This window comes from Myiozetetes cayanensis, unplaced genomic scaffold, assembly GCF_022539395.1.
Source record: "Myiozetetes cayanensis isolate MyiCay16 unplaced genomic scaffold, myiCay2020 scf4, whole genome shotgun sequence".
Classification (NCBI taxonomy): domain Eukaryota; kingdom Metazoa; phylum Chordata; class Aves; order Passeriformes; family Tyrannidae; genus Myiozetetes; species Myiozetetes cayanensis.
The window spans coordinates 7,928,466-7,946,171 of record NW_026087631.1 but is presented as its reverse complement, the minus strand read 5'-3'; the positions used below and the strand labels follow the sequence as shown (position 1 = coordinate 7,946,171).

General features: G+C 43.0%; 1 protein-coding gene across 1 annotated transcript; it reads right to left on the bottom strand.

Annotated features, from left to right (window-relative positions):
* Nucleotides 1–15,367: 15,367 nt before the first annotated feature.
* Nucleotides 15,368–16,953, bottom strand: CARTPT (CART prepropeptide). The gene is made up of 3 exons (XM_050329074.1): nucleotides 16,807–16,953; nucleotides 16,635–16,718; nucleotides 15,368–16,386 (listed from the first exon to the last, which is right to left on the bottom strand). Exons 1-3 carry the CDS (start codon nucleotides 16,948–16,950, stop codon nucleotides 16,279–16,281), a joined length of 336 nt encoding a protein of 111 aa, XP_050185031.1. The 5' UTR covers nucleotides 16,951–16,953; the 3' UTR covers nucleotides 15,368–16,278.
* Between the last annotated feature and the right edge of the window lie 753 nt (nucleotides 16,954–17,706).

Genomic DNA, 17,706 nt, shown 5'->3' with positions numbered 1-17,706 from the left:
ACAGAGTGTTGAAGTGATTCTGCAAGGGCACCTCAGGTTTCAGGGAATTCTCTTCTTTATGCATGTCCTTGCCCTTGCAAGCTTCCATTCTTCTGCATTATCATCCCCCTTCCTTCTGTGTGTGTTATGTCTCCTTTTGCTGTCTCTCTTCCCTGCTCCCCCATTGCAGTGTGTTTGAAAACTGTGAAGAGCAGTTTGAGAGTGGGAGGTGCTTTTCATGAAATGAAGTAAGCCTGTAGCCTGCTTGCTTTCCCCTTTCATATTCTTACCTGGCCATACTGCACAGAAGTTGTGTGCTGCTACTGAACTTTATCACAGGGAGAACAGATGAAGTTGGCAAGTCATGAAGAAACATGCACTATCCCACCTCTGGTTTTATCAGTTTGATTTTTCTACTTTGTCAGAAAATAGTGCTTTCAGCAGCTGGTTTGCTTTGTGCATTTGGTAGCATTTAATGTATTGGCAGATACTTAAGCTGTTGGTCTTTTTAGCTTGTAGGGTCTGTGGAAAAATCTACAAAATATACAAAACTCATTAATTATATTAGATTATTTACAGCTTCCTTTATTCTTTTACAGTAAACTTTGTCTAAAATGAGTTGTGGTCTCAATGGTACTTTACCAGCAGATTGTCAGAATCTTGTCCTGCAAGTTCCCTGTGTTAGTCTGCAAGCTCTACACATCTCTGCTTTCAGTTTTAGCAATGGATTTGTCAAATGGGATGTTAGCTTCCAGCAGCAGCCCATTACTGCTGCAAAGCATAGTCTCGCTGGGGGTTTGAACTGATTAGATTTTGGGTTATCACAGCATGCCAAATCCAGACTCTCTGGTTTAGTGGCACAGCTAGGATATGCAGCTTTGAAATAACACCTCCCTTGGCCTAAGTCCAGACTGAGCTGCAGTTCATACACTGCCCTCCAAAAAAACAGGCTTTGTTAGGATAGAAGTGATTGTATGAAACATCAGATTGGCAGGTCAGAGAACATCAGTGTTAACACACCCTGATCTTGTCTGCTGACGCTGCTGTTTAATTTAATTCTTGTTTGTTATATGCCATGTCAGAGTATAAAAACACTCTACTGATGTGAGTACACGTACATGCAAAGATTCTGCAGAATCAGATCCCAAATATAAGCAGTTTTCAATTCAGAAAAAAAGTACTGGAAACGTTGTTATCTTAAGCATATGCAGAGACATTGCAAAAGTTTTAACATAACCAGAATCACTTACAAGACATCTGTAAGAAAATGGTGAAGAAAAGTTGTATATGAATATACCACTTTCATACATATTTATAAACTAAATTCTAATGGCAGAAAGAAAGGCTCAGCAAACACAAAATAAACAAGTAAACATTTTTTTTCTGTACATCCACTAATTTTTATGAAATAAGTATTTGAAATTTACAACTTACTTTCCATTTTGAAGAATAGAACGTTTTCCCATCCTGGGGTATCTGAATGGAAGATTCTAACATAATTCACTGATCATATTCCCAAATGGCAGTTTTAAGAGCTTTTCCATAAGTTGGATTTAAAATTAATTCCAAAGGGACTCTTTTAAATGTAATGTCATTCACATGTCTTTAGCTCCGCACTGTTTTCTTAGAAGAGACTAATTGGTGGACAAACAAGCTTTCAATGGTGTGAGACAATTGTGCCTCAATTGTGTGAGACAGCTTGCATGCTAATGGTAGTGGTACTTAAAGACGAAAGTGTTACTAGAACAACAAAAGGTCCTCTCTTGTGGTGTTTTGAGATGTGATTAAGTGCTGGTTCCATAATGCTTTTTCTATTCTATTCATGTAATATGGAAAAATATGCCTTCCTATCTTCACTGCTTTCTTTGGACGGTTCTGGGTTGTGTATTGTTGAGTGACTTGATGATTGATAGCACTGTAACACCCAATGGAGTGTGCAACAACCACAGCTTTAAAAGGTTTTACCGTAACCCAGCTTCTTCAAAGGTTACTTACAAAATTTTGTGCTGCCAGGGTGTGTCTGGTGACCGTGAATACACTTGCCTTATTTTAAAGATGTTGCAAAAATGTAAACAAACAACTTTTTCTTTGCTTTTCTCCTCATCCTCAAAAATCTGGAGGGGAGTGGGGAGCGGTGGGGAACCAAACCAAAGCCCTACAATGCTGATATAGCATTAGTGGTGTCAGGTTTGAATACAGGATTTGAAAATGAAAATTAAAGGTACAGTTGACAGTTTCCATAAATGACAACATAATCTGTTCAGTAACATATGTTTGGTGTTGAATGACTGACCTAATCAGTGTGCCCTAGATAGTTACCAAATATCTTTAAACTTAGGAGACTCTGATGTTTTACCATTTTGGCTACTGCACAGCACCAGATACATGATAAGAGAAATTTATTAAAATATCCCTCCCTCTTTTGTTTAAAATAAATTAAAAGAAAACACAAACCAACCAGCAGACGGCGGAAGTGTGGCCCTGTGGGCAAAGTAAATTGCATGAGTCTGTCTCCAGTTTTGTTACTGTGGCTACCACTTTCCTCCTGAAAATATGTCTCCTTGGCAAACCTGCTGCCCCCCAAAAAAAACCCTCTGCAAATGTTTGTGCAAATGGAAATAGATTACCAGAAGGTGGCAATGTGATTTCTAAGTATGAATGAAACTGCTGATGTATTTTTGTAACAGCAAATGTTTGTGTTTTAGATCTCCTCCTTTGGCATCACCTTTCTGTTTATGTGAATCTAGGAAAAAGAGACTGACCACAAACACAGAAAATAAGTTTAAAACGAAGTCACTTGAGAACATGATTCTGCTGTGGTGTATAGGATACATCTCCAGATCGACTACCCCCTCCCTTGGATTTTATTCATGCTTTGGTAAGGAAAGTCCTGAATACCTTATTGCTTTAAGAAAAATAGTTAAGCAAACACTGTCTCTGCTCTGTAGCTGTTCTAGGCACAGAATTAAAAACTTTGCTTTTGCCAGGAATTTTTTTTAGATCTTACAGCCTAAGGGGTAAAAACCAACTCACATTAGCATTACTGTACACTGTACTGTGAGATTGATATTCAGGTGTTTTACATAACAGAGTGAAGCTTCTACCTACATTTTGGTTTTCTGTTTTAGATCAAAAATATCACAGTAGAAGATTACACAATTCGCACAGATGCCTTTCGAGGAAGTTCCTTTATGCAGAGCTGGAGGGGAGGCAAGATGTTGGCATAGCTGTTGACCTAAAAACCTGCTATGCCAACATATTGTCATCTTTCCTGTCTGTTTGCGGCAGAGGGAAGTTATACATTGTAATGGGCATTTGGAACAGCTTTAATCTTTATAGATAACTTGAAATGTCATTTCTCTGGCCCTGCTTTCAAGTCAATGTGGCATGTGATTATTAGTTGCATAACAATCAAATGAGGGGCAGGATTGACTGGATTTTTTTTTTCTTTTTGTTACTCAAATGACAAACTGCTCACCTTGCTGTGAAAAAAGTTACTGCAGAGGTGCAGTGACCTTGAGGAGACCATCAGCAGACAGGACAGGAGTTGTCTGACTTGCTGTCTGACCTATAGACCTTTGCAGAGAGACTATGAGTTGTCACTTAGCAGACTGCATATGAGTATTTCTATTTGCATAACTTTCCCCCTTCTGATTATATTCTCCTTCCCTATGTACTTTCAATGTTTGTACTTTCTGTTAAGAGTCGTCCAGTAAAGGGTTTTGAGCAACAAGAATATGGTGGTAGTCAAAAAATGAATGAACACCCGCTAAAGAAATGTTGTAGCTGCATTTCACTGCTCTGTTTCCAATATTTAATTAAGAACAACAAAACAGTAAAGCTTAATCTTGAAGAAAGTCTCATGATTGCTGTACAGGGATCCTCTTGAAAAATATGAAGTGCATGTAGCAATTTCATCATTCGTGCACTTACTCTACATAAGATGTTACCCCACAAAATTAGAGTTTCTCTTAGATAATCTAAAATTAGAAGCTTGATCAGGAGTAATAGCACTACTTTAAAAAAGTGTAATGAAGCAGAACTTGTGTACATTTGCGGTAGTTCTTTTATGCTCACAACACTTTCTGTCACTCAAGTATTGAGTTTGACCCATGTATCAAAGTACCATAAAATAGTCCATGAGAGGTCAGTTACTCATCACCATCATGCCCAAAACAGACTCAAAGTGGGGATATTACTTCAATTTATTACTAACAGAATCAGAGCATAAGAGTGAGAAGTAAAATAATCTTAAAAACACCTTCCTCCCACCCCTCCTTCCTTCCATGTTCTCCCACCTCCCCCCCAGGGGTACAGGGCGATGGGAATGGGGGTTGTGGTCAGTTGTTGTTTCTGCTGCTGCTGCTCAGGAGAGGAGTCCTTCCCCTGCTCCTGTGGGATCCCTCCATGGGAGACAGTCCTTGATGGACCAGCGTGAGTCCATCCCTTGGGCAACAGTTCTTCCCAGTCTGCTGTCCCATGGGTCACTCCTCCATGGGGTGCAGTCCTTCACCAATGAGCTGTACAGATGTTGGTCCCCACAGGAGCTATGAGTCCTACCCGGGAAAAACCTGATCCAACTTGGGCTTCCCTCTCCATGGGCTGCAGGTCCCCAACAGGACCCTGCTCCATTTTGGGCCTCCCACGGGGTCACAGCCTCCTTCCTGCATCCACCTGCTCCAGCGTGGGCTCCTCCATGGGCTGCAGGGGGGTCTCTGCACCCTGATGGTCCCCCATGGGCTGCAGGGGCACAGCTGCCCCACCATGGGCTGCACCAAAAACTCTGATCTTTTTGGTAGGTTTGCTGATGTTTAAAAGTTTAAGCTTTTAAATTTAAAACATAAGTTCGTTTTTCCAGCACTCATCAAAACTAAATGCTTCTCTGTTCAGAAAGCTCTTTTCCTGTGCTTTTCACAACAGCTAGCAGCACTGTGCCATTGACTCTTGTCTTAAGCCAAGGTATGACTGTGTTTCTGGCAATTGCAGATTTGCCTGGAATGTAATTCCCTGATGAATAGTTTCTAGGCAATAACTTCTAGCTTTTGTTCTAATAAGCAAGGAATATAGAATCACATGTACCAGGAAAGCCCAGCTTTTTAGTAACCATTTAAATAACAGGTCCTGGGTCTTTCAAAATAAAAGTTTATTCTTAGTTTGCTGGTCATGAAACAGTTTTCCTCAGAGTTTTTAGGTGTGACAGATACTCACAATATTTTTACTTACCCTCCTTTCCTATAAACTTGAAAGATTTTCAAAAACTATTTCCTTTTTTTAAAATGTATGTTGACTAAACATGTTAAACTGGAATGGTTTCTGTATTTTTGTCTCAATTTATATGCAGATAGAAATCTGTAAAACTCATAGCACCATTTAATAAAGTAGTTACTTTTTTCCCTTACTTTGTGTTTATTAAGAGGGAAGAAGTTGTTTTACACTTGAATACTAATAGATTTTCATTCTACATGTTTCATGGCAGCTCTTTCATTTTGAGCTCTGTTTGTGGTTATGTTGCTGAATTATATGGTCTATATTAGGATAAAGCAGTGACCTCAGAATAGTCTTGCAGTTATGTGCAGGCAGCCTCCTTTCATACCAAAACTGCTGCAGAACCTGAAGTCTAAGGTGTGCCGTCTCATGAACCAACTCAAATAGAATAGGTCTCAAAAAACCCCTGGAAAACTCAAACCCACAGAAAGCTACAATTTTGAATTTAAGAGGGAAAAGGTAATATAATTCCATTGGAGAGTCCTCAAGTATTTAGTAACAGGCTGAAGAAAGAGAGATGAGCTTTTTCTTTTCAAATTTGGAGTAGCATTAAAAAAAACCCAAACAAAAAACAACCACTCCATGAATCAAACACTGTTTGTCCCTCCTTCCAAATATATGTCACTGTCATATGCAAACCTGTTACTCCTACCCCATCACTTCAAGGTTTTGAAAACATGAGTATAAATAAAACAACACAGGTAAGACAAACTTGCACTTGAACTGATGTGCAGTGTTCTTAGACCTTGAAAAAATAAGGGATTTCAACAGCAGGTCATGAAGAAGTTTTGGTGTGGTATTGTCTGAAGTGGCTGAAGCCTTGACCAATTAATTAGAATTCATTACAAACAACAGCATGTCATAGGATGGTTTTGATGGGAATATGACATCAGAGAATATTATAAATTCCCAGAGATTATCAGAAGAGGCAACTTTTTAGTTATTTATTTTAGTGTGTTAAGCATTTCCTTTTGTCTGCTGCTTTAAACTGGATTTCATTCAAATTAAAAAGGATTGGAAACCAAAATTCTCATCTTCTGAAGCATTCAGAATTTTCTGAGGTTTGCTGGACTGGGACAAGAAGTTGAATTTTTTTTAAACATTCTGAAAAGCTTTGACTTAGCATTTCTGAAAAAATGCATTTCAGCTGCACCGAAACTTTTTGTTTCAGCTCCAGCTTTATATAATGCAACGTCTCAGTAAAAAAACACATAGAGCCTAAAGAGCCTAAACAATACTAAGCTTTGTCTTCAACAAACTGCATTGAAATAAGCATATTCTGTGAAGAGAGATGAGTTATGGCAAAATCTTATTATTTCTGTAGGAAGCAACTGTGCTGTAGAAACAGTATGTCTGCTACACAGCCAATAATGTAAACTGTGTCTACTACATCATAAGAAGCATAATAAGTGCACTTCAACTAAAGTATAACTGGTTTACTTGTGTATAAATGTGTGCATATAAATTTAAAATTTGTGTTAAAGGTGATCTGATATGTTCAGAAGAATGAGAAATGGTGCAGAAAAGAGCTGAGCAAGAACAAGGAAAATTATCCATCTCTTTCTTGCCAAATACAAGACTGGGCAGAATTGTAAGGAAAGGGAAGGCAAGGGCCTGGGGTGAGATTCTGACCTTGCTGGTGTCAGCATAACTGTTGTTCCAATCTTGTTTAGGATGAAGATACAGCCGTGGAATAAGTTTGCTGTTAGCAAGGTCTGGTTTAGTACATCTTTTATTTACTTCAATCCTTAACAGTGGCCAAGTACTGTACTTTACTTATCATCCTAACAGATTCCTTAGCACTTACATACTCTGCTCCTGCTTTAATACAGCAGTAGAGGGAACTTGGAGGCCTCTTTGTGTTGCGAAAACATAAGAGAGTTTGTCCAGGAGGAAAACAGGGAATGCAATATGTAATTACTCCACCAGGCAGCCCAGTGGGTGACCTTTATTAGTCATCAAGATTCAACAGAAGTTGGCCAGCTTGGCACCTGTGACCATGGAACTACACTGTGAATATAACATATGTCCAGAATAGGAAAATAGCATTAATTGTGGGGATTGTAGGCAAAGTATCTTAAGAAATAAGTGAAAGAGGAAGCAAAGAGACTGTATTTCCACTGATCCAATTATCCCCTTGTCTGGATCTGGCACTTGAAAACTCTATCTGATTTCATGTGACTACATGTTCTGTACAGCACTGATTTTACTCTGCCCTGCTACCTGATAATTGTTAACACAACTGAGATATGCAGTGAGGCAAGAAAAGGCACAGAACAAATGTTTCTGTTGTTTCGTACTGTGGTGATCATGGCACAAGTAAAAACAAACTGCTTATTTCAGTCTCTTGACTTGTCTGAAGAGCAGCTGTCAAAGTTATTCTGGAAGACAAAGGCCTATCCTCACCCAGAATAACTGCAAAACATCTTTCCCGGAGGGAGGTTATAACTGTTCTCTCACAGCACACACAGTCCTACTGCATAAGTCAAAAGAAGAAGTAGCCCACAAATGAAGCACTGAATTGAAAGCTGTTTGTCAACAGCTTGTTGCTGTTTGCTTCTTACCTTGTATTTTTTTTGAGTAAATGACAAAGGCCTACCTTATTGAGTGAAATTGGAAGTAGAGAAGACAAAAACGTGAAGTTACATCTCGAATCAAAAATCAATTTGAATCTAGGTTGACTGCTGCTAACAGTTTCTTAAAATATCCTTTTTCACAATCAAGTGATTTCTTAGATTTTTTTCCTAGAGCATACTCATGCTAGTGCTTGATACATACTTGGTTTTCAATAGCTCCATTGTCCCTAGCATTAAGTATTGTGGATGCACTTAGAACAGTTTCATTTATGGCTTCTGCCAGCTCTGTAGAGCGTTTCTGATCTTCAATAATTCAGTGATAAATTGCATTATATTTGTTATATGGTTTCTACGCTATTAAATGATTATTAAGATTAGTTACCTCTTTGAGTTGTGGGAGGTCACTTTTTATATTCGCTGCTGTATTTGTGTTCTTTTAGAACACGAAAGTTTTCCTGTTGTGAAATACATGCCTAACTGGAGAATAAGAAAAAGGGACATAATAGAGTAGGAAATGGAATGAAACTGTCTATTTACTACCATTCAAGGAGGAAGAGGTATGCTTATTGGGTAAAGACAGGACAAGGTTAATAATTGTACTAAAGAAAGTAGTTCTGCTTTCTCAAGAACAAGAAGGGACTGGATGAAAGTTGGCATGTGCAGAAGGAAAACTATTGCAAATCTCTTTCCTCTTTTTCCATCACCTGATGAAACTTGCTTATGTCTTCTGCTGACCTGTATGCACGCATGCACACAGAAAGATTTATTGGTTGATTCATAGGTAGATAAGTATGAGTGTGTGTGCACAGTAGCAATTCTGAAATATATTGCTAACAATCTGCTTAAGGTATTTTAAAATTAACACAGCACCAAGTCATTTCTTTGTTAACTTTTCCACCTCAAAACCAGTCTTCCCTGAACCACAACAGGCACAAAAAAAAGCACAACCACAAATTCCCTTAGACACCACCAAAAAAAAGAAGCTAAAATTTCTGTGAATAAAGTCCATGTTTCTTACACCCCTGTTTTACAGTCATAAAGCTGGTAAATAAATTCCTATAATTCATAAGAAATTATCATTAAAAGCATAAGATATATCTCATTACTATCTTCAAATAGTTATTATTCTTCTCCAAGTGTGTATCTGAAGTAATTTTAATTAATGTGGTACTTTTTCATGAAATACACTGGATTTACTTGATGTAACCATCGTGCGGATAGTTGCTAATCCGGGCTCTTGCCTACTCATTTATGTAGACATCACATTTCCAGGCATAATATACATAATACAGCAAATTGATGTGATCGTTTCTCTACCAAGTGCTAAACTATTTTCCAGCTATTTGCCAGCAAACACTGTGCACACTTCTCTACTTCCCTCTTCTGCTGAATTTATAGAATAGGGTATAAGAATTAATCTGTGTATACATTTAACAGTGCTTGGGTGGCATATTCTCATAATAGGGTCATAAAGCCGGTCAAAAGTGAGTAAAAAAGCCCATCCAGAAAGATATCTCCTTACACCTTTTCCATTCCAGAACAGGCGGACAAAGTTATTTCCTAAGGGAAATCTGACACAACAGCGAGAACCTGAAGTCTCACACATTTACACATGGTCCTCCAACAGCTGCTGGCTATTGCCCAGACAGGAAAGCAGTAATGAATACCTCACGTGTTAAGTTTCTCAAACACAATCAGAAATACTCAATCTGAACAAGTTTTGCCCCAGTATTTCTTTGGAGCTACCACCACCTTTCCAAGAAGCGGGAATGTTTCTCAACGCAGAGTTTATGCTGTATCTTCAACAAAAGCCAGAAAGTCTTCAGTGGCTCTTCAGATATCCAGTGCTTTACTGTTAAGGATTTATGAGACAAAAATAGCAGAAGAAATAGCACTATAGCAATGAAATGACATAAATCCAGATCAGAACATATACATAGTTTTACAGTACTGGCATCTAAATAAATGAACTATGGATGCAGCTACCAATTTATCAGTTCTCCAGCCCTAGACTGTCCTTAAAGTTTGGAGATTTTTTTGGTTGTTTTTTCCTATTTGGATTACTTCATACAGAAAATCAGAATTGCATATCGTTTGTAAATAGTTCTTGTGGAAACTACTCAACAGGTATAGAGCTTAATTCCTGAGGGAATGGCCTGGAGTTGTGCCCGGGGAGGTTTAGACTGAATATTAGAAAGAGGTTCTTCACCCAGAGGGTGGTTGGGCACTGAACAGTCTGCCCAGGGAAGTGGTCACAGCACCAAGCCTGACAGAGTTGAAGAAGTCTTTGGACAACACCCTCAGGTGAATGGTGTGATTGTTGGGGAAGTCCTGTGCAGGGCCAGAGTTGGACTCGATGATCCTTGTGGGTCCCTTCCAACTTAGGACATTCCATCACTCTGTGATTCATAGAAAGCTGCATAGTTTTGCAGTCTTTCAAAATCCTCCTTCAGAATTCCATAGTATACACTGCTCTTGTTGCACAGCAGTGATTCTCCGAGAATCTTCCAGTATGATCACCATTTTCTGTTTTATTCTATTGTCCTCTCTATGAACAAATAAGTCAGTCCAAGTATTTTGCACATGAATATAGCCCTATTCTCTCACACTTGTATCTTACGTAGAATTTTGTCGTCTTTGCAAAATGAGTCTTGAATAAGTTTTCCACATAAGAATACTAGTAAAACTAGGTAAATTTGAATCCAATTTAAATCCACAAAGCGCCAGATATAAAAAGATGCCTGAGTCTGCAGTAGGTGAATTGTAATACATATAAAATATATTCTGAAGAACATGAGAAGCAACAATAGTACTGAATGCACTCATGAGGATATATCTAAAGAAAAAAAAAATACTTCTGGCCACAATAGGTAATTCATCTCCAGGCAAAAGACTTCAGTGAAATTTCTAGACCTGTCACTATGTCATGATTACAGTCAAAAGTGATTAAGACATCTCAAAAAAGACAGCTTTGTCTCCTTAACCACAGTGTTCCTTATGTCTGTAATGAGGGTGAAGTGTTACATACTAAAAACTGTTAGATCAGCTCAGGTTAGGGCATGACATACTCAAAATTCCTGTCCTCTGATGTGTATCAGGAATACAGCAATGTATGGGTAAGAAGGGGATTCAGCCCTTACAGCCTTGGCAAGGCACAGTGCACCATCCTGGGTGGTGTGCCTTCACATTTACTGCCATCCACTGGCTCATTTTGGAGCACTACCAGTACCACTAGTGTTTATAATATACCTTCAGGAAAAAGAAAAGTCCCCTTTTTTTTTATTTTGTGTCATACCTACTGATACAAATATATCAGTTAACCCCTCTTTGATTCTGCAGTTTAAGAAGATATATATTTACCATCTTGTGCCTACTAGTCTTAAGGAAAGTTTAGTGTTACAATTTAAATAAAACAAAAAATTCTCTGTTCACATGCAGCAAGATATCTTCCCCTGATGTGCTTTGTAAAGATGACTGTTAATTCCATCAATACAAATGAGACGTGAGGTTATAATAAAATTATGGTTTGTACAGTATCCTCCACGGATATGTCACACAAAAAGTGATGATTTCTCATTTGCCTTTACGCTTTTCATTAGGGTCCTAGTGTTAGCTGCATTTTGTTTAATGCAGCAGCACATTGTCATCACTAATCTCATTTCTGTGGTCTCTGTTTGGCAAGGAAGTGCACACTGGTGTGAAGTGCTACCTGTTTTATGGAAAAATGCAAGCAGACAATTGTTAATGTTGTCTCCAAAGGAACATGAGCTGGGAGACAAGGTGGACCCCAGCACAGGCAGTGCCCTCACCAATGGGGCAGACCTGGGTGCTTGTAACAGGGTCCCAGAGATGGCAAGTAAGGAACCAGATCCAGAAATCATCAGAGGAATGCAAAGGAGATGGGGCTGAAGATACGACTGGAGTCAAGCTACAACATCAGGATGAGGGAAACAAGGTGCCTACAGCATAGGCCCAAGCTTCCTCCAAGAGACACAGCTGGTGACCGAAGGCCCATGCCTGAGCTGAAAAGGGGCTCGCACAAGTGGGGTGAGGAACTGGAGGGGGGGAATGAAGGCCCCAGGTAAGGCTGCTTAGGTCCCTGAATCCCTTTTTGTGCAGCCCCCTTCCCAGCAAGAGGTGTTGTCACACCTCTCAGAGATGTAGTACTGAAGGATGACTTGCCAGGAGTTGTAAGGGGTCACAGATCCTCCAGACAGGCAAAGTATAGCTGCATGCTCCAGCTTGCTCTATTGCAGAAATAAAATCACATAAATGAAATCCCCAAAATCCTGTTAAGCTAACACACTCATTTAGGCAAGAGGCAACTGCTTGCCGAGAATGTAATTCTGTTACAACACTGCCACCTCTTGTTCTTCTGCTTGTTTTATTTTTACCCAACTCCAGTCTGCAGGGGATCCACCAAAAGCACAAAGGCATAAAGTCACCACTACTTCTCTTAAACTAAAACCTTACAAGGAATAGCAAATGACTGGATGCAGCACTGTATTTTTCCATATGAGATACAAAAAGGTAGAAAGCTTGAAAACATCACAGACACATTCTGTCAGTGTTGACTGGTGCACAACTTTTTTCTCTGCTAAGAAGTCAATGAGCTACTAAAAGAAAGGGGGGCAGGGGGAAACAAACAAAAACCCAGAGCCCAGGCAGCAGCAAAACCCACCACAGCAGAAAATATCATGGAATTTGTCCAAGGGCTATGAAATATACTGTGTCCATGCAATGTTATCTCCAAACTCTGTGACTTCTGATGTGAACCTCAGTTGTCCTTTCAGTACTTGCCCCATCTGCCACCCCAGAACCTGTTACCCACAGAGGGATATATTTTCCAGATGCTGGTTAATGAAGAGCACTGTGGGCATCCACCAGAGACACCAAGTCTGAGGATTATGTGGAGCCTCCTGGAGAAGACTCTGCTGCAGAAAAGCAATGTAAATTTATCATCTTTGAGTTTTGACCATGTAGTCTCTAGGAAGAGGTTTGATATGTTCTAAAAGGTGGATCACACTGCACTTTCAGGTACGACATGGGGAAAGTCCACAAACAGCAAGGGGAAGAGACAAACTGGACAAACAGGTTGGGCCTTTGTCCTGCTGCTTGTTATTCAACTAACTCTTTGATTGGTTTCACTAGTGACAGAGATGGGTTTTCTGCGTGGGTTCCTTGATTTCTAGCATTATATTTCATCTTCATTTCTTTCAGGCAGCTTTGGAGAGCAGTTAAAAATAACATCCCCTTTAATTAACACTTTTTTTGCTATGCCTTTTCATGATGTCTCCTTATGTTTCAGTCTTGGTGTGTAGAGTAGTTGAGAAGGGGTGTAATGTTTTAGCCAAACCTATGAGCCCAGGAGTTGCCAGAAGCCTGGTGAGGTAGACCTATAGCAGTGGTCCCCTGGGCTGTGGGGCCAGCAGAAAGTGCTGGCCAACCCACTACACAGAAAGAAATTACCTACCAGGCGGTCTGTCAGCAGCAGGTTTGACATCTCCTTCTGGTTAGAAGATCCAGTCAAAAATAAAATTTTTGTCTTGAATTGGAGTTGCCAGTAGGCAAGCAGATGTACCGTGGTTGGGTCCTGATGGGCTGAGACTTGAGGCAATTGGAGTTTTTTTTACTTCATACTCAATAAACACATTATTTCTGAACCACAGGATTAGTCCAAACTTTCTTGCAACCCTTGCTGGTGTCTAAACCCAAGATGACTGTTCAAAAGCTGTGCTGCTTGTTTTCGGCACTCAGTTGTGTGTAGGGCCCACCTTTTCACTCCTAATTTTAGGAGTGAAAAATATGCAAATGGCAACTCTATCCTGACTGTTACAGCACAAGTTTACCTCCCACACTATTTTTTTCTTAATCTGTACAATAGAAATAACTGTAGTGCAATATGTGTCATCTGTTTAATCAATGTGCTTAGAGTCCTCAGGTTAATGCACACAACATTGCAGAGAGTATTGTCATAATGGCAGTATCATGCAAGTAAACCAAAAATGCCAGTTCCCTTAGGTTAGGTTTTAGATTTATCAGTTTGATTGTTATGTAAACCACATTTATAATTTTGAGCACTATGATCAGGCAAAACAAGAACTGTAAAATTAACATGTAACCTGAGTAATTCTTGATATGTTTTAGTCCAATATTTCATGTTTCAGTCCAGTTTTGTGTAAACATCCTTCAGTAAATATGTTACATGTTGAAACTTGGGGCTGGACAAGGTGCTGAGAAGACCATCAAACAGCCAGCATATGTGGTCTGTGCCTGAAAGCATCTGGTACCTAAATGTAAGTCCTTGTTATTGTTCGTATGGGAACCAGACACAGATGCTACAAAAAATATTTCATTATTCCACAAGAAATCGAGAGCTAATGCTTACTGTTTGTCTGGGAAATACCATAAAACCTAAATCCACGAGCACAGTTACCTGTTTGCAAAACCTGACACTTGCTTCCAGCCCTGTGAATGCACTATCACACCTCTCCCCCACAGGCCAGCAGTCATCCACAGTCACAAAACCTTTAGTCACATTTGGTTACCATCCCCACCTGGAAAATCCCACTGTTCTATCCCTGCTCACTCCATATCCTTTCTGTCTGTAAGGTCCTCCCTGAACAGTGTTCTCACCATTCGCACCATGGCCCTTGCTCTAATTTAACATTCCCCTCCTGTCCTCCCCCAACATACACAGCCCCCAGACTAGTACAACTAATGAATGGCATCACCAAGTCTTGTGGGCCCACCTGCTACAACAGCCTTCAGACTCTGGATGTTTTCAGATGCTGTTTATTTTCTCTTTCTCTGGGCTAAGAAGTGCTTGTCTCTGTCCTGGAAAATAATAACTAATAATAACAAAAGCAATACCAGCAATAATAATAGTAGTAATACTGATAAAATAATGAATAGTGTTGCACTCAGTTTCTCTGTACCTGTTTCAGCCAGAATTGCTTACATGCTTTTACTCTTCAGGAGTAAAGCAAATGTCTTACAGAAATCTCTTCTTTTTCTCACACAGTTCTGGGTTTCTCATATAAATTCCTGCTCTCTTCAGCACCAAGGATGAAACCTGTTTGTTTGAAAGAGGCATCTTTCCCCTGTGTCTGCCCATGCAGCCCCTCATCTCCATGCTGATATAAGTAACAGCTGATTCTGGCAAACACACCCGCAGATGAATTGTGATAAAGGAGAGTCAAGAAGTTCCTTCAGTGATCCACCTTTTATGGGAATCAAAAATGAAGCAACACCAGCTTATGATGGCTGACGCCCCTGCATTGCCTCCCCAGCCCAGGGATGAACTCTGTCCTCTTCCAAAGGAAAAACTGAGGTCCAAAGCCTCTGCTATTGGCCCAATCCCTCTGGGTGCCGGTGGAGAGGGAGGAACCGTCAGCTTAGCAGCACCAGAAAACGTGAACCTCGGTTTTCAGTCCTGATAGCCTGGCTAAAGCACACAATTGAAATAGTTTTGAAGAAACCCTTAGCATCTCGCTCTGAGTGCTGGGGATTCCCGTGTCTGAATTAAAACTTCCAAAACACCATAATCAGAACATTGACTTTATTAATAGAGACAAACAAAGGATTGAAACATGTTAGGAGTTTGCTGAAACACAGAGTGTACCTGTGGAGGACAGACATATTTATATACATCAGTTCATTGTAGAAATGTGAGCCATTTGGTCTAGATGACTAGGTATATCCCCAGGTAATTTGCAACGGATCCAGACAGCTTTCTCTCCGTGGTGGCTCCAGTAAAGCAACTGATTTCCCCCCAGCCCCACCCCAGCCAGGCTAGTGCCGGACCCCTGAACACCACCAGTATCTCATGCAGGACTTTCTACGGCACAGGGTGAGCACAACTGGATTTGGCCTGAAGCCAGTGGTGCAGGCAAAACCCACCGCGGGCTGCGGGCCTCTCGCTCTGGGGCGTGCCGAGCTCGGACCTCTCAGCTGCGAGGTGTTTTGGACACACACGCTTCCCTCTCCCCCATCTTACCCCCAACCACCCAGAGGAATCCCCTGGCCCCGGCTCCTCCAGCCGGCAGTGGGTGGATGTTTCCCGCCCGAGGAAGGAGCCGAACAGCCCGGGACGCGGCACGGGGCCAACCTCGCTTCCCGGCACGGCTCGGCACCACTCGGCTCTGCACCGGCACTGCAGCTCCCGGGACCGGCACCTCTACTCGCCGAGGCGCGGCCCGGGATTTTCCTGGACGGACAAAAACAAGCGGGGGAGGAGGAGAGGGAGGGCAAGGAGTGGGACGGGGGAGAGAAAGAAAACAGCTCCACGGATGTCGGATGTCACGGACGGCGTTACATGGACGACGCGGGGGCTTCTCGCTGCGTTTCTCGGGCGAAAGAGCTGCGAGAAGTCGTCGCGGTCAGCCCGGGCCGGCACGTCGGGGCGGCCAGACGTCGGTGCCTGCGCTCCCGGCGGCTTGTCCCGGGGCGTCCCTGCTTACAGGCACTTGAGGAGGAAGGAATTGCACGAAGTCCCCCAGGGGCAGTCGCAGAGCTTCCCGATGCGGGCCCCCTTCCTCACGGCGCACTGCTGCCCGGCGTGGCACTGCGGGCACCGGCCGGCGGTGAGGAGAGGGGTTCTATTCCGTTCCGTCCCGTCTCGTCCCGCCCTTCCCCTTCCCTTTCTTTCCCTTCCCCATCTCGGTCTCATTCTGTTCCATTCCGTCAAGCCTCATTCCGCCTTGTCCCCTTACTTTCCCTTCTTTTTCCTTCCCCGTCCCGTCCCGCCGCCTTCCTTCCTCTCTTCCCTTCCCTCCCCTTCCCGGTCCCTTCCCATCCCGCCGGGACACTCACCATGGGCACTTGCCCGAACTTCTTCTCGAAGTGCGGTCCCCTCTTGCTCTTCAGCTTCTCCAGCACCTCCTGCAGCGCCTCGATCTGCCGAGAGACCCCCGCAGCCCCGGTCAGATCGCGCCCAGCCGGGCCGGGTCGCGCCCCCCGCCCCAGCCCCGGCCCCCGGCCCCACCAGCTCCTTCTCCCTGGAGGCGCCGCCGCCGCCGGGCGCTCCCAGGTCTCGGGCGCGGCGCGGCGGGGCCGAGCCCTGCCCGCGGGCGCTGAGCAGCAGCGCGGCCGCCACGGCGCAGAGCGCCAGGGCCCGGCAGCTCTCCATGGTGCTGCCGCCCCGCCGCCGCCGCCGCAGCCTTTATAGCGCCGCGCCCGCCCCGCCTGCGTCAGCGCCCACCGCCAGCCCCGCGCCCCGGGGCGGCCGCGACCGCTGCCCCGCACATCCCGCCGCCCAGCGGGTGCCCCACAACGCGGCCGCCCGGGCAGGAGGCTGTCCCTCGCCCTCGGGCCAAACAGCGGCTCCGTCCCCGAGACAGAGCGAGGGGGACGCGGGCAGCCCGCCTGCCCCCTGCCCGCACCCCTCTGTGCCCTGTCCGCGGCGGAGGAACGGGTCGCCCCCGTGCTGTGTGAGTCGAGCAGGAGAGGGTGGCCATTGGGCACAGGAAAGTGCGAGTGGAGGCTGGGCTATCGGGGAGACTGGGCTGCGAAGTCCTCACGGGGATCTGAGAGGAGGGAGAGTTGGCAGCTTGTGGGCTATGGAAAAGCACGATGTGGTGGAAGAAAGAGAAAGAATGCGCGGATTAGCCTAAGGGAGTCTGGGAGGAGGGAAAGATAGAGATGATGAGCAACGAGATGATGAGGATGGGAACGCTTGAATGAGGACAGATGGGAAACAACAGGATGGGGAGGCTCAGGGCCACAGGGCAAGGTAAGATGCAGCATCAAAACACTCAGGATAAAAGTTACTGCTAATATTTCACAGAGAACTGTGAATGGTGCTTGAGACCAAATATCAGATTACAGAGCAGGTGCTTGGGGAGCATCATACACCCTGTGTGTCAAATGTAATGGGAGAGAAAAA

Bases quoted from the DNA above. Each gene is read 5' to 3' on its own strand.
- CARTPT (XM_050329074.1), bottom strand. From the start codon at position 16,950: ATGGAGAGCTGCCGGGCCCTGGCGCTCTGCGCCGTGGCGGCCGCGCTG. The intron at 16,719-16,806 runs GTGGGGCCGGGG...GTCTCTCGGCAG, and splicing joins CCTCCAGGGAGAAGGAGCTG to ATCGAGGCGCTGCAGGAGGT. The intron at 16,387-16,634 runs GTGAGTGTCCCG...CGGTGCCCGCAG, and splicing joins AGTTCGGGCAAGTGCCCATG to TGCCACGCCGGGCAGCAGTG.